The sequence below is a fragment of the Aythya fuligula genome, chromosome 11 (genome assembly GCF_009819795.1).
Source record: "Aythya fuligula isolate bAytFul2 chromosome 11, bAytFul2.pri, whole genome shotgun sequence".
Lineage (NCBI taxonomy): Eukaryota > Metazoa > Chordata > Aves > Anseriformes > Anatidae > Aythya > Aythya fuligula.
Window position 1 is genome coordinate 8,474,842 of NC_045569.1, and position 14,420 is coordinate 8,489,261.

Genomic DNA, 14,420 nt, shown 5'->3' on the forward strand with positions numbered 1-14,420 from the left:
AATTCCCAGGTAACTGACTCCTGTAATGTTTGTGCAGTATTGTTCTTGGCTAATGTTTTCCTTCTTCCCAATTCTGTTTTTAGTAAAAATAAGTGCTGCTTTTTTTTTTTTTTTTCCAGTAGACCATCTCTTAATTATTCTCAGAACATCCAATCTTCCTTTCAACGTAAGTGTTGAAGTATCACCATTAGAAAGCTAGCAGTTTTGATTCAAAACAAAACTACATCTAATTTTACTGGATTTTTTAGGTATCCTTATTATAGTGATAGAAATTAAAAATGCTTTTTCAATTTTAGAGATTGCTTTTCTACCCATATTTGTTAATTCCTGGAAATGTAAGTACAACTATTGCTATGTTGTTGGTTGGATATGATTAAAAAAAAACCACACCACACACACAAGAAAAAAACAACAGTGTGATTAAATTATGTGTGTCTAGGAATATTAAAATAATTGTTTTCATCTTTGTTGCTTTGAAATATACCCGAAGTTGCTCATTTGTTATTATTCTTTTTGGCATTTTGAAACAAGTCTTAACAGAGTCAAATGCATACTCAGCATTAAAAATGGTGTAATCAACTGGAAAATTCAACTCTCAAAGAGAAAAAAAGGATGCCTCTGGAAGGATGCCACTATCGTTTGCTCTTTGACTCAGCTTGGAGTCATTTGCGGGATTGCTGTAATTGCAATACTGCATAAACCAAAGGTTATAGCAAGACCAATAGAATACCAAACGCCACAGAATGTACACTTCACATCTCAGAGTCTGTGCAAAACATCCAATTTGCTGCTCATTTTAGTCATTCTGTGAGCAAATTGTGTTAGGTAGTATTAGCGCTTAGCTCTCTGCAAGAGAGAAATGGAGCTGCAGCTTTCGTCACTTTGTAGCTCTTAATCTAATTTTATGGGCATAGAAAACCAGTGCTTCAAAAGGAAACTATAATTGTTCATGTAACCGAAATGTGGATTTGGAGAAGTGCTAAGCTCAGTTCTATTGCTCTATTCTGTTGAATGTTTCAGTAATTCCTAGAGTAAATTAACGTAGATTTCTCTTTTGATTTCTGATAATGGGTTTGAAATTTGACTTGTTTTACTTTAAAAGCCTAATAATGCTTTCACGATCTTAGATTTGTGGCTTCTGATAGCTTAATCTAGTGTTTAGGTTGTCAAAATCGGCAATGCACCACTTCTATTTAATGATGTCTATCCAAATATTGTAGAAGTTACATGAAAGTGGCACAGGTATTTTCAGGGTTATGCACTGAAAGGGTCTCTCCCTTACCTAGCATTTTGCAACTATGCTGAGAAAGTGCAATGAGGTGAAGAACTTGAAACTATTTTACTGTAGATGGAAATTAAATAGAAAACTTTTAGTGGGTTAGAGCAGAGATTTTCACCACTCCAGTGTGGCATTACATCTACATATTTATAGAGGGAAGTGCTGTGCTGAATCTGGGATTACCGGAGGCTGCTGGAGTCACACAGAGTTACGCCAAGTCTTTTCATTTCCTGTAGGAACTATTTGTTGTAGTACATTCGGAGTTTCTTTGTATGGTGAAGGCTGGAAGCAGTGTCTAGTAGGTCTTTCCCCTCTGCCAGATTTTACAAAAGGTTTTGCACAACATCCAAGCTTTGGATATGACTACATGTGCTTAAACGTGTACAATGTTTTGAGAGAAACGATGGTCTCTTATGCTATTGTTCTGGCGTGTTCAACTAGTGCTGTTTTCGAAAAGCCTCCACACGTGGCATCCTACAAGTCAAACAGATCTCTAAAAGGCATGCTAAATTATCATGGTTTTCCTTACCCATCTCTATACCTACTCTAGCAACACACAGTCGAGAAGACAGAAAAAATAGGGGCCTGCTTGTGCCTGCTTTCTTAGGGATCCAATACGCAGCAGTCTGTGTTTCTGCCTGTCCCACCCCTACTGTAACTTTGATTCTTTTTTGATTTTCTCTCTAATCACAAACCTAACAAACAAAAACAAGCTGCAGGGATATCTTAGTAGCCAAGAGCAAATTCAGCTAATGCTACATTTCACTCCAGTATCCCCTCTGGAAGTCACAGGCTGTCTCATGGCATCACTTCTGCCTTTTTTATGAGCACAGCTCAGGTTGTGGTCAGGTGGGACAGCCCTAAACAGCTGGGCCAAGAACAAAACAAAACATGCAAGCAAGCAAACAAACATAAAAAAAAAAAAAACAACACCAAAATTAAATCAAACTGAACTGAAAATTTAGCTTTGATTCACAGGAAGAATACAAAGAGATAGAGAAGGCCGAGTGTCACTTTTTGTCAATAGCTCGTGGTTGGAGGGGAAGAGATGTCCTTCTGAAGGTCCCTCGCCTGTTACACCTGACCTTGCTTCGTAAGCGGTGTGCTGAATATTCCCAATCCAAGTACCAAAGCTGACAAAAGCACTTTGTCTCCATGTAATAACCACTCAAGTTTCTTAAAGGCTGAGCTTCTTGTTGGCAAGGTAACCTCATTCCCCAGAGAGGTTCCTGACATCCTCAGCGCCTAACTCAGAGGCAGGTCTGGGGGAATATGCATTAGGACAGCTCTTTGGACAGTGAGAGAGACCTTCAGAGGAACAAATACTAGCTGAACTCACTGAAGAGAACAAAATTCCTCTGCTTGTTTCAAAATCCTTCCATTTATAAAATCAAGGATCCAGAAGATTGGATTTCTACACAAACACTGCATGTGAAATGTCAGGTGAAGAGCACAAAGGGAGAACAGTATGACAGCGAGTAGATGAAGAATCAATATCACAGAGCTCAGCTTTGCAAAATTTTCCAGAACACAAAGCATCTCATCCACTTAAAACGTACAAAAACACATCCTACCAAACTTACAGCTCATCTCAAGGCAAGTGGCAGGTGACAGAACAAGCCAAATCCCATTGCTGGTGTAAACAAGCCAGACCTCTCAGAGATGCACAACATAATGTCGAGGCAAGAGTCGCAAGTTCCAACAAGGGAAATTCTGACTAGATACAAAATAAATTCACAGGAATGGTGGTGAAAGGGACTAGGAGAGGCTTTTGGAGGGTTCCCCTCAGGGGGTGGTCAGCGCTCAAAAAGGTCCTGGGCTGCCTGGACCAACTTGGAGGTTAGCCCTGCTGTGAACAGGAGGCTGAAGTGGAGACCTTGTGCAGACTGGGAGGCACAGATAATCCTCTTCAAAGGGATCCTGTCTGAAACATTTGGCAAGTCTATTAAGCAAGTCTATTGGTTATTTTTCAATAGACTGTAAGGTATTTTGAGTATGCAGCCTTTCCAGCTACAAGCTATCCCTTCCTCCCCTGTCTTAAAAAACAAACAAGCAAACACCAGAGCTTGCCAGAAGTAACAAGAAAAACCTCTCAATTATGATTTTGAAGTAGAAGTCATTTTTGTTATAACATGTATGTATTCCTTCTCTCTGCAGAAGGTAGCGTCCCATGCAAAGTGCACGGTGCCCTTCCCACAAGAATAAATGTGACACTAAAGGGTAATACCAACACAAACCACACAAGAATTTGGTCCCCAAAGGAGAATCCTTTGCGCTGCATAAATGCTTCTCACATGGATGTGTACTGCAACGCCTCTGAATGCCACTAGTGTGAAGGCATAAGGAGACACTTGGTTACAAAGAATGTCATTTTACCAGCCTATCTGATCTATCAAAGTGAAGATGTTGAAAAACAATACACAAGGAAATCACTAAAAAAATATTTTTATAGTATACTTTGAGAAAAAACTACTAATAATTGTTTCAACATTAACAGCAGTAGAAAAATAAGAATGAGCAATATTAAGTATTAGCCAGAATCACTTACAGAGCCGAAGTGTGATTCAGCTGATCAGTATTTCTGGCATTTCAGGACTGCAAATAGCACAAATGCTACAGACGCTTTACCCAGTCCCCCGTTCCTCTTTCTAGCTATAGTAGTAGCATTGTGTGACAAGGGGGAGGAGGATTACAGCTCTGACTGGGACTCAACGGCTAGCTTGTCAGAGCTGTGAATGTTACGTTTTGTTTGGAAATTAAAACAACTACACCTTAGTATTTCAAGCAAGGTTAATAATAATAATCATACAACTAATTTAGCTTAAAAGGTTTTGCTTTTTTTATTATTTTATTATTTTTTTATTGAAGATCTCTCAGATGTTCATTGCTGACTGCTACAGTTCTGCAATTCTACTCAGCAAAAAAGCGTATTAAAACTACCGGGGATGTTTCTAAACGAGCAAATACACAGAATATTTGCTAAACATGACAAAGGAATCGGAACTGTTGCATCCCATGATGCTAAGCAGCTCACCATCTCACTAAAGGAGTCACAGTTTGTACAAGAGTTGCCCTGCTGGAGATGGCATTGACCTGCTTTCTTTCCAGAGCTGCAGTATGCAGAGCCCTTGCTGGGAAACGCTCTTTGGCTCTGCGAGCACTGCCTAGCTGGTTAGCAAAAGAGTAGTGAATTCCTTTCAATTAGTGGGACTGAGAAAGCAAGCAGGTTTGTAAAACATCCAAAAAAAAGAGAGAAAAAAAAAAAAGAGAACTAAAAAGCATCTCTTCACAGCTACATCATGCTGTGACAAAAAGGGGAGAAAGAAACACCAATCTTTTCATTTTCTCTCCCACCACCTGGCTATACTTCTCTCCAGAGAACAACGTGATACCTCCGGGACATAACACTCCACCCCCCCCCCCCCCCCCCCCCCCCCCCCCCCCCCCCCCCCCCCCCCCCCCCCCCCCCCCCCCCCCCCCCCCCCCCCCCCCCCCCCCCCCCCCCCCCCCCCCCCCCCCCCCCCCCCCCCCCCCCCCCCCCCCCCCCCCCCCCCCCCCCCCCCCCCCCCCCCCCCCCCCCCCCCCCCCCCCCCCCACCCCCCCCCCCCCCCCCCCCCCCCCCCCCACTTCTCTTCTCTGTGTCCTCTTTGAAACACTTTCAGGGGTCAGGTTGGTAGGGATGGTAGCTAACCATGTTTAGGCACTGGAGGACCCCATTTCTGTGATACAACCAGTCATTTTAGGATATACGTGGTAACATGATGTTAATTGTAGAGGAAATCCATCCATGTGCTTCTAATTATGGAGACAACTGTTATTTTTTATTAGGTAAAACCTAAGGGCCTGGTCCACCTTTCAGTGAAGGCCTCCGTTTGAAACTGCCCCAAGGCAATAGATGTTAGTTAAGAAAGCAGCGCATGCAGTCAAGCTTTATGTTGTCAGTTTTACAGCAGCAAAATGGCAGCAGGACTGTCTCACGCTGAAGCAGTGCTTTGGGAAGGAGGGTCAGACAGCTCCTGCCAAAGGAGATGGGGAGACGAGCTGATGTGGCGGGGCTCAGGGGAGCAGATCGCTCTCCACCCACCACCACTGGGTCTGCAGGAGGCACGTGGGGGCTCCCTGTCTGTTTTCATGGGAACACAGCTCGGCTCCTTGCAGAGGGAAAGGTGACTTTTTATTTATTTATTTATTTAATAGGCTCACTTGTGGCTAATTTCAAGGCCTTTGACATTTCCTGCACTGAATCTCAGCCTGTACGGCAGCAGCCCGGCAGCTGTCACACCTGCACGCTGCCGCCGTGGTTTTCCTCTGGGACCGGTCTCATCATCACTGGTGTTTTAGGACTGAGCAAGAGGCCAGAGACTGGGCTATTTTCATTTTGAACATGACTAATACAGCCATCATTGTGAAGCTGCAGCTCTTGGATTTAATTTTAGAGAGGCTGTAAGGACTAGGCGAGGTGCCTTCTCTTTTCCAATCACAAAGAGTAATTCAGAGGGACTGCAATATACCTGACGGGTTTTGAAAAATATAATTAGTTTAATATCCAAATTATGTGAATATTCAGCACCTCTTTATGTACCACCTTAACAATTTTCATAGACTTCCTTTTTTCTGTGTAGAATGAAAGGTTTACTGTCTGTACTGTCGGACTACTTGAAATCAGAAGCACAACTGTTAAGAAAATCTTACTGGAAGCCTTGAATGAGTACAATCCAGCTTGCAGATGTTATTTTTGTATTTTAACTACTGTCGGGTCCAAACCTGCTCCCCAAATCCCTAATAAAAATGCTCAAAGCAGTATGCAGTTATTAGAAGACAAATGAAACTTTCATTCAGACGCATGCCAAAATCTGAGACTTTCTAATCTGAACCTTTCAAATATAAAAAATCCGACTTCTCATTTCTTTTGACTCCAGAATAGATTAAATGGTACATTCTGTTTCCAGACAGTTTCAAGGACTAATTTGTTAGATTAAGTGGAGTAAATTATTGCTGAGATTTAAGTATTACTTTTAACAAATAAAAAACAACTTCTTTCCCTTACAGCCTTTCCTACTCAATTTATTATGAACACATAACATGCACTTAGAGAAAATTTATCAGACAATATGAAAGAAGACATGAAAAAAAAATGGATACATAAATCCAAAGAGTATACAGCACCTGATTCTTCCTATTGAAAATTCACCTGAAGGCATTGTGGATATGACTACCTTCAGGTTAATGCATCTTCCAGGACAAACATGCACTGATGGATTTTTCTTACAGATATCAAGCAGGAATTGCTCAGACATTATCAGATTTTTTCTTTCTTTTAGTGTTTTTATTTATAAAACACAGAGGAGTACTATTTCCTTAAGTGAGAGTAAGAAACAGCTTAAGGGCAATATTCTCCTCCAGAAACTGCACATATATTTGGGAGAAGGTGGGTAGATTTAAGGCCACAGCTGGAACAAACCAGAGCCAAGTACCCACTGGTTAAAGTACCCAGGAAAATGAAAAACAAACAAACAAACAAAAAACCACCCACAATAGGAATTATGTTATAAGATCAAAACGAGGGATGCTGAGGAAGCATCACATGAACCTCCCTGTGAAACCTCAAGGCTAGCCTCCCTGGCAGTGTGGTGTCTGTGGGAAGGAAACCCCAAAACCCACGTAAGGACACACCAGAGCACTGCCCCGCTCCCATGGGACCCTCAGCCCTGATGCAGAACCCTCCTTCCCGTAATGGAGCATCCTCTACCTTCCCATCCCACCTGCGGCAGCAGGAAGGTGAGAGATGCAGTAGCCTTGCCCCAGAGACAGCTCTCTTTTCTCTCAGGTCTCACACATATCACTATCATTTTTTCCCTGGCTCTCCTTTTGTACAGGTAGTTTCCATATAGAGGAATGTCAGTGCTAGTCAAGGCAGAGCAGGTAACGTCAAGCACCATCAGCAAATGCTGTGGCTGCAGAGGATGATGAATGCTTCATTCTACCTTCACCCCGGCTGCCATCCATTTGTGACCCACAGGTCTGGTTACTTGTGCTACCTACCATTTGGAAAGACATTCAGCACCACAAACGAGGAGTGTCAGGTACAAAATTCCACCTTACATGCGTATTGGTGTTTTTTTTCCTCCAGCGCCTGGTGCCACTTTAATCACCTTGTGCCCAACAAGGACGGTCGAATCACTCTGCTATCCTGAATGTTAGGGATCCCCCCACTGAAACATAATTCTCAGCCAAACGCTGATACCAATGAAAGGAAGCGACGACTCGACCCAACAGTCTCCTAGATCCTCCACACACCATTGTCATGAGAACAAGGGCAGGAGCAATAAAGCAGAGTGGTGTTAATGAAAAGGAAAAAAGCACGGGAAGTTAAAGCACTTTTCAGAGGCAAAAGTGCTGCAGTTCCCTGGCAAGTGAGACGTGTACCCACATTGTGCTGGAGTGTGTGCTTTGGTTAGGCTGTGAGTGCTGAGAGGCTTTTCATGGAGACAGGCTCTGACTTGTCTTGCTGTGGATGTACAATCATTCTACTGACCCAGTCCAGTGGTCTTTTTCATTTTTTTAAGAGAATCTTTGTTTTCTGAAGCTTACATTGCTTTTTGTTTTCCCATTACTACTTCCCTTCACTCTCTAAAGAAAAAGATGTGTAAGAAAGATTCCATTCAGAACGGCACAGAAAAGCTCACTGACTCCTACAGACTTGGGCTCCCAAATGCCTCTGTGAATCCAGGCCCTGCTGCCCTGTGTGCGCTTCTACAAGGTTAAAGTGAGACTTCCAGAAGGACCGACCTAGAGGATATCGTGCTCAAACCATTTGAGAAGCTTCCTATCCAGCCAGGCACTGGCACAGCTCTCAAGCTCACTGAGGGCATTTTTACTTTGGAAATCCCAAACCCACTCTCAGTTTCATCCTGCAAACCAGCATTTGCAGTAGTTCAGCTCCGTGTACATTCAGTTGATACCCACTGCAAGGCATTTATGAATTCTTTGCTGTTCTGGCTTTGGGCAGAAAAGGAAAATCAAAGCTCCTCACGGCCAGTTTTGGCAGGATACCCTGGGCTCTGCAGGCTGCTGTTGGTCAGCTGCAGCGTGCCCTGAGCCACCTGCAGGGGTACACTTTGGGGTGGGGACCAGCTGAGGTCATGGAGGAAATGAGCTGAGCATTTGGGGTTGTGGACTCCGTGCAGATGGCAAACAAGATGTCACTCACACCCTGCAGCTGCGAAGCATGGCCACCTGGAAAAATCTCCCCTGTCAGTACTCCAACCCCTTCCTTCCCAAGCCTCCACCTCTAACACTGACAATTTCACCACCACCATGTGCTAGAGGTTTCAGTTTCTTCAGCTGCAAGGGTGAGGTCATTTCTTTCCTCCCCCAGAGCCCCGCACAGCCTGGCTGCCCCTTCTCCCTCTGAACACAACCCAGGTGCGCTGGGACAAGTGGGCAGCCCTGCGGTCACAGCTCAGATCAAGCACCTGCCCAGCAGCTCAGAGCCAGGGACTCACAGCAGCCCCTTTCAGACAGCTCATGGAAATGCCTGGGCTAGGAGAACGGCTGCTCAAGGCTCTTCTGTAGACAACAGCAAAAGAGAAACATCCATGGAGCACAGCTACCTGCCTGTGCTGGCAGCACGGTGAGCACGGTGAATCCCCGGGTGCTGTGCTTCCAAGGGAGGTTACTGAGCACCGCTGCTGCTGTTCAGAGGGACAGGCGGGGGGCAGAGGCCAGCAGGAGCCTCAAACACTGAACTGGCTTTTTGGTTCAGGGCTGAAGTAAAAGTAAGGAGAAAGCAGCAAATCATTCTGAACGCCTGAACTCATCTCTCCATTCACTTGATGCATATTCTATGAACCCCAACAGCAGCAACTATCAATTTCAAAACAAAGCTGTAATTTGGAAATAGTAAGATGACACATTACATTGTAGAAAGACTGAGACAAAACATCCTTTAAAAGATCTTTTCCCAACAGATCAAGTATTATGAGCAGTGCCCATGTCCTCAAAACACACTCTTTTCAGGCAGTTTTCACTGTGAAAGCAAGCTCTGCTCACTCCTCAGCAGGGACCCCCTGTGTTTCTCTTTCTTCCTCCCTGCACAGTGATGTTTTTTTCCTGCCACTCACGACTACCAAAGCAGTTTCACAACCTGCAAACTCTTTGGCCCTCCTCTGCTTGCACTTAATTTTCCCTTTCTGCCCATTCCCTGTGCCTTGCGCTGCTCCTCTTCAGACCCCCGGGAAGGAGACGCGCCAGCTGTGCTGTCCTGCACCCAGCCATGACAAGTTGCTACTTCCATGACCACTGATAACTGCAGACAGCTGCTGCTGCAGATCTCTGAAGAGATCTCTGTGTCCCTCTAGAGCTCAGAAAAGCCGAGAGGCTTCCTCCCTGCTAAAAACCTGCACATGCGGCTTGTGCTGCATGGGCACTAAGAAAGAAGAAAGACGAGCAGCATCAGTAGCGATGCTAATTAGCTACGGCTATTAGTCCTGACACGTTCTTGGTGGGGAAGGATCTATTTCTGCATAACAAGTTTTTTCCTTTTCTTACCATATAAAAATATCAGTGCGTAATTAAAAATAGCGTACAGAATCTTTAAAATCTCCTAGGGAGAGGGACAAAGTCACTTGGAGGATGGGTATTTTGAGGAGGGTTTCACAGAAGCAGCAGACATGTTACATATTGTCAATTCTTTGCAGCTGTGCTGTAATGAATCAGTTACCTTATTTAACTGTTGGAAAGGCCTCATTTCGGTGCTGCTGGGTGTGGTGCTGGGCATGCCGCCAGTTCTTGAATTTGCTCGTTAAGCTTCACTTCGGGTCCTTGTGCTCTTACCTCTACCTCTTAGCACAAGTGTTTCTAGAGTTCAGATTTTACTTCTAAATTTAAAATGTCTTGCTTATTCATAGAAACATTTACATAAGGGGATGCAAATCGGAACTTTTCTCTCTACACACACAAGTATCTCTACTCGCATGTTAAGGCACCTGCACATTTAAAACGTCCTTGGTTTAACCAGCCCTGAAAAGCATTTTCAGTTGCAGAAGGCAGCTTTGCAGCCCCAGTTCCCATGCACCAACATACAGGTCCATGCTACTCCAGGAGGTGCTGGAGAAACGTGGCACACACATACATTTCTTTCATTGGGTTTGCTACTTTTCCTTCACAAGAGCACAGCGTTATACAGCAGTTTGACTCTAATTTCCTCCCCAGTTTATCTTTGTATTGTGCTGGTTTCCTTTGCATGTTGATTGCCCTCTCTCCTCCCGTAGCCGATCAGATCAAGCCACTGAATCAACTTTTCTTTCTCTTTTTCTACCCACTGCTCGCATGCACACATGGCAAGGAGCAGACTGACACCATTTGACATCTCTTTGCTTCCTCATTTCAATATTAACTGTTTACCAGAAGAGAAACTGGTTTGGGGGTAGGGTGCTGAGTGCATGCATGTCTCTGTGTGTGAGCAAGAGCTTTTTTTTTTTTTTTTCCCCTCAGTCCCTCCGCAGCTATAAGTCATTACACAGAGCTACCTGAAACTGCCTAGTGCTAGTTTTCACCAGCCTGAGTTGAGAAGACATTTCTGTGGATGTGCTCCCCGTCCTGCCTGGGCTGGTGTACAGCAACAACTGCAGGGCTCGGTGCTGCTGCTGCTGCTCTCGTCTGAGAACCGACGTGCTGAGGGATCCCTTTGCCCTCCCCAGAGTGAGCACAATGACACAGCTGCAGTTTAAAGATGCGTTTTGGGTAAGTGAGCTTTTCCCCCAAGTTTCCTCTATCGAATAAGTCTGTATTTAAATATCTTCTAAAATGCAACCTGGCTCTAAATACACTTTGGAGCTAACTTAATCCTGCTCTTCATCCAAATTTGTCTCCAGGCAAAAACATACTGCTCAAGTGTTTGATGGTAGGCAGAAGGAGACACTGTAAAGAATTACATCCAAAAAACAGCAACTTTTCCAGTTTCTGTGCTAGGTCCAGCATCTGCTTTTGAAGGGGACATGGCTTTCTCTGTCTCACAGTCCTTAGAGCGCTCGCTTGCAGCAAGTCTCAGGTTTAGGAGTGGCTCCTCTTAGCAAGTGAACTGTTACTAATTACAGTCTGAATTCTCTAATGTTTACTTGTAGAATGCAACAGCATCAGCAAAGCCAGCCAACCGTGTGCAAAATGCTGTTGCTTGCCCACCTATGGAGTCTGTGCCCACTTTTACGTGCAAAAGGGCATGCAAGAGAGTGTGTAGGCACCCAGCTCTCCTACAGCAGCACAGGTGGAAAAACTAGTAGTGGTGCTTGAGAACTCACAACTGGCTTAAAAAGTGTGAATACTAAAGCATTTGGCTTTCAGTTGAATAACCTTTGAGCACCTTGTTTTCAAGCTCTTCTTCTGCAGTTACAAGGTAAAAAGACCATAGCGGTTTATCTCTTGGGTAATCTGAGGTTCCCCTGCAACTGCTTCTCATGTGAAGGTTTTAAGGAGAGGAAAAAAAACAACAGTGCAAAGTTGAGTAAACCAGGGTGTTAAATGGTTGCCTCCTGTCTAGGCAAACATTTCTCCAGCATCTAGAACTGACTTAAATAAAGACATGAAGATGTACAAACTCTTCCCACCATGTTCCTACCAAGCTAATCAGAGCAGACTCTTCTCAGGATATTTTCTTTCCATGCTTTCTTTCTATTCTTTGATTGTCTATCCTTTGATAGAAAGAAAGGAGATTACCACTTCCTTCAGGGTAATCTCTCCCAGTATAAAACAGACAGACAGACCCAGGAAGAGGTTTCAGAGCAGCACTTTCCTCTAGGCTCCTCCAGGAAGCCACCCCTACCCCCACTGTAGTACCAGGTTTAAAGAGTTTAAAAATAAATAGTAATGGGGAAATACAAATGGTGATTTTGGTGTTAATCCTAACTGTGCCAGAGCAAACCTCCACAAGGTTCTCGCCTCTTCTTTTATACAAACTGCATGGTTGACGCACAGAGTAAAACATAACTGCAGCCCAGTGCGACTGCAAGAACTTCAGCTTTTGCATTTCTCAACTTCCCTCACCAGTGTGCAATCCAAATTTTAGAACTGCTACATTTTGTCAATTTACTTTCCAGGATCTTGGTCTTGAGCTAGAATACATCAGGCGTGCTTCATGGAGTAGGGGTAGGGTGATTAGCGCCTCTTGACAATCTGGCCAGGCCAGTTCTTCATGGCTCTTCTTCCCCAAGCTTCTCTCCTGTGCTTACTCATGCTAGCATGAATATAATCCTAGCTTGCCTTTGAAGCTACCACCGGCTTTAAAAGAAAGCATCTTTGTTTTTAATATTGCTTGGCTGGAAACATGACATTACTAAGCTTGATGAACAGGGCAGATTTATATCCAGTTGTGCTATGGTAGTTTTAGGTATGCAATAAGAAGTTTTCTAAAATGAAACCTTTCAGGATATTGCACAACGTGGCAGAAGAGTACAGCTTGCCCCCAAAATCACAAGATCAGCAATTATTTTTGCATTCATAAGGTTCTGTTATGCCCATTAGTGAGCCAGAAATATATTTGCCCAGTTTGCTTCGGTGAGCAATGATCTGCTTTATTAATTTATACCATGAATGGAGCCTGTCTCCATGACTGAAAAAACAAGAAGTGCATTTACATCACAGCAGATCACTCCTTACGGGCTCCTGATCTCTGAGCCCTGCCTAAGGACACCACTGCACCCTCTCCCCAGAATTCATCCAGGTGATGGATACCCAAGCACCAACTCTCTGCCCTTACCATCAACTTTTGGACAGGCAGAAGTTTCTTTAGTGAATATCACAACATAAAATATGCACATAAATCCAAAAAGCAGCAGATCCTCCTTGACTAGCATGGAACTAGACTAGCCTGGGAAGGAACTAGATCATATATGCTAGTTCCTTCCCAGAAGGAACTCCATTCATTTTTCTCCAAAGTCCCTCAAACTTAATCATGCGTGCTGCCTTTCCAGAGAATGCAAACTGTGTCTCATAGCTCATAAGAGTTTTAATATCTCTTTCCACTATTAAACATAACAATGACAGGACTATTCTAAAACTTTCACACTTCTGTTATTTTTTTTAATTGTCAGTATTTCATGGCCTGGGCTGAAACCACTATATTTTTAATTACGCCTTTTGGTTTTATATCTTGCATACACACTGTAATGATTTAAGTGAAATTCACTTAATGCATCCACTAAGATACACTTCTTAGTGAACGTTTCCTATCCTCAGTTAATATTTTTAGAAAATATTAATGAGATGAAAATGTGAATCGATTTTGATAGTGAAACACATTAATAGTCTGCTGGAGTACTGTACAAATGCAAAACATTACCTGTCTCTAACATTGCATGAGATGGGTAGGTAAATTCCCAGGTCAGTGGGGAGCCTGTCCATGGTACCACCTGAGTTTCATGTTAACAGGCTTAAGACAACAGGAAGAAATAGGAACAACATTCCATTTTTTGTTATAACGAGTATTAACCCAGAAAATCTTTCCCCTTCTATCACAAATACTTTCTCTTTCTTGATTTCCCTCTCTTCTAGATAGGTATTCACTGGCATCATTTACTGGCTTTGTCTTAGCCACCTGAGAAGGTGGAATGAGGAAGATGTTCAAAGGAGGCATTTAATCTTTGACAGGCCCCAAAGTGCCCAGAGCTGAGAAGGAGCAAAGCTATTTCCTTTGGCAGCTTGGACTCAAAATCAAGTGGCCAAGTCAATTCTGAAAAAGTGTCATGGAGCGTTAGTGTGCTTGGGAACTTCAGCAGAGCTGTAAAGTGTGAAGTGCTCCTTATTTCTTAGGTGTGAAATGAGCTGAGGGCTTGTGGATTCTCCTAGCTCAGATTTAAAAGCATGCATGAACTGGAGATATGAGCCAGCAAATATGACATGGGCCTTGAACCTGAGATAACAAGAATTAGCTGCCAGTCCTGCTGCAGACTTCTCTTTGCTATATTCCTTATCTACAAAATACCCAAGGTCATGGTCAGACACTGCAGTCCTAAGAGCCATGTAAGCGTTTAAGATGAGCCTGATACAGACAAAAAAGCTTTTAAAATCTTTCTTGTTTTGACTTAAGACTATATACTACATCATGTTTAATGCAAAATCTACCTTGTAGTTGAACCTCTCACCTGTC

General features: G+C 43.5%; 1 protein-coding gene across 1 annotated transcript in view; it reads left to right on the plus strand.

Moving 5' to 3' along the window:
* The first annotated feature begins 10,990 nt into the window (after nt 1-10,990).
* Nucleotides 10,991-14,420, plus strand: part of PSTPIP1 (proline-serine-threonine phosphatase interacting protein 1) — a 52,484-nt gene continuing 49,054 nt past the window's right edge. Inside the window, exon 1 of the mRNA XM_032194959.1 lies at nt 10,991-11,023. Within this exon, the coding sequence (XP_032050850.1) occupies nt 10,991-11,023 (33 nt within the window). The remainder of the gene's footprint in view (nt 11,024-14,420) is intronic.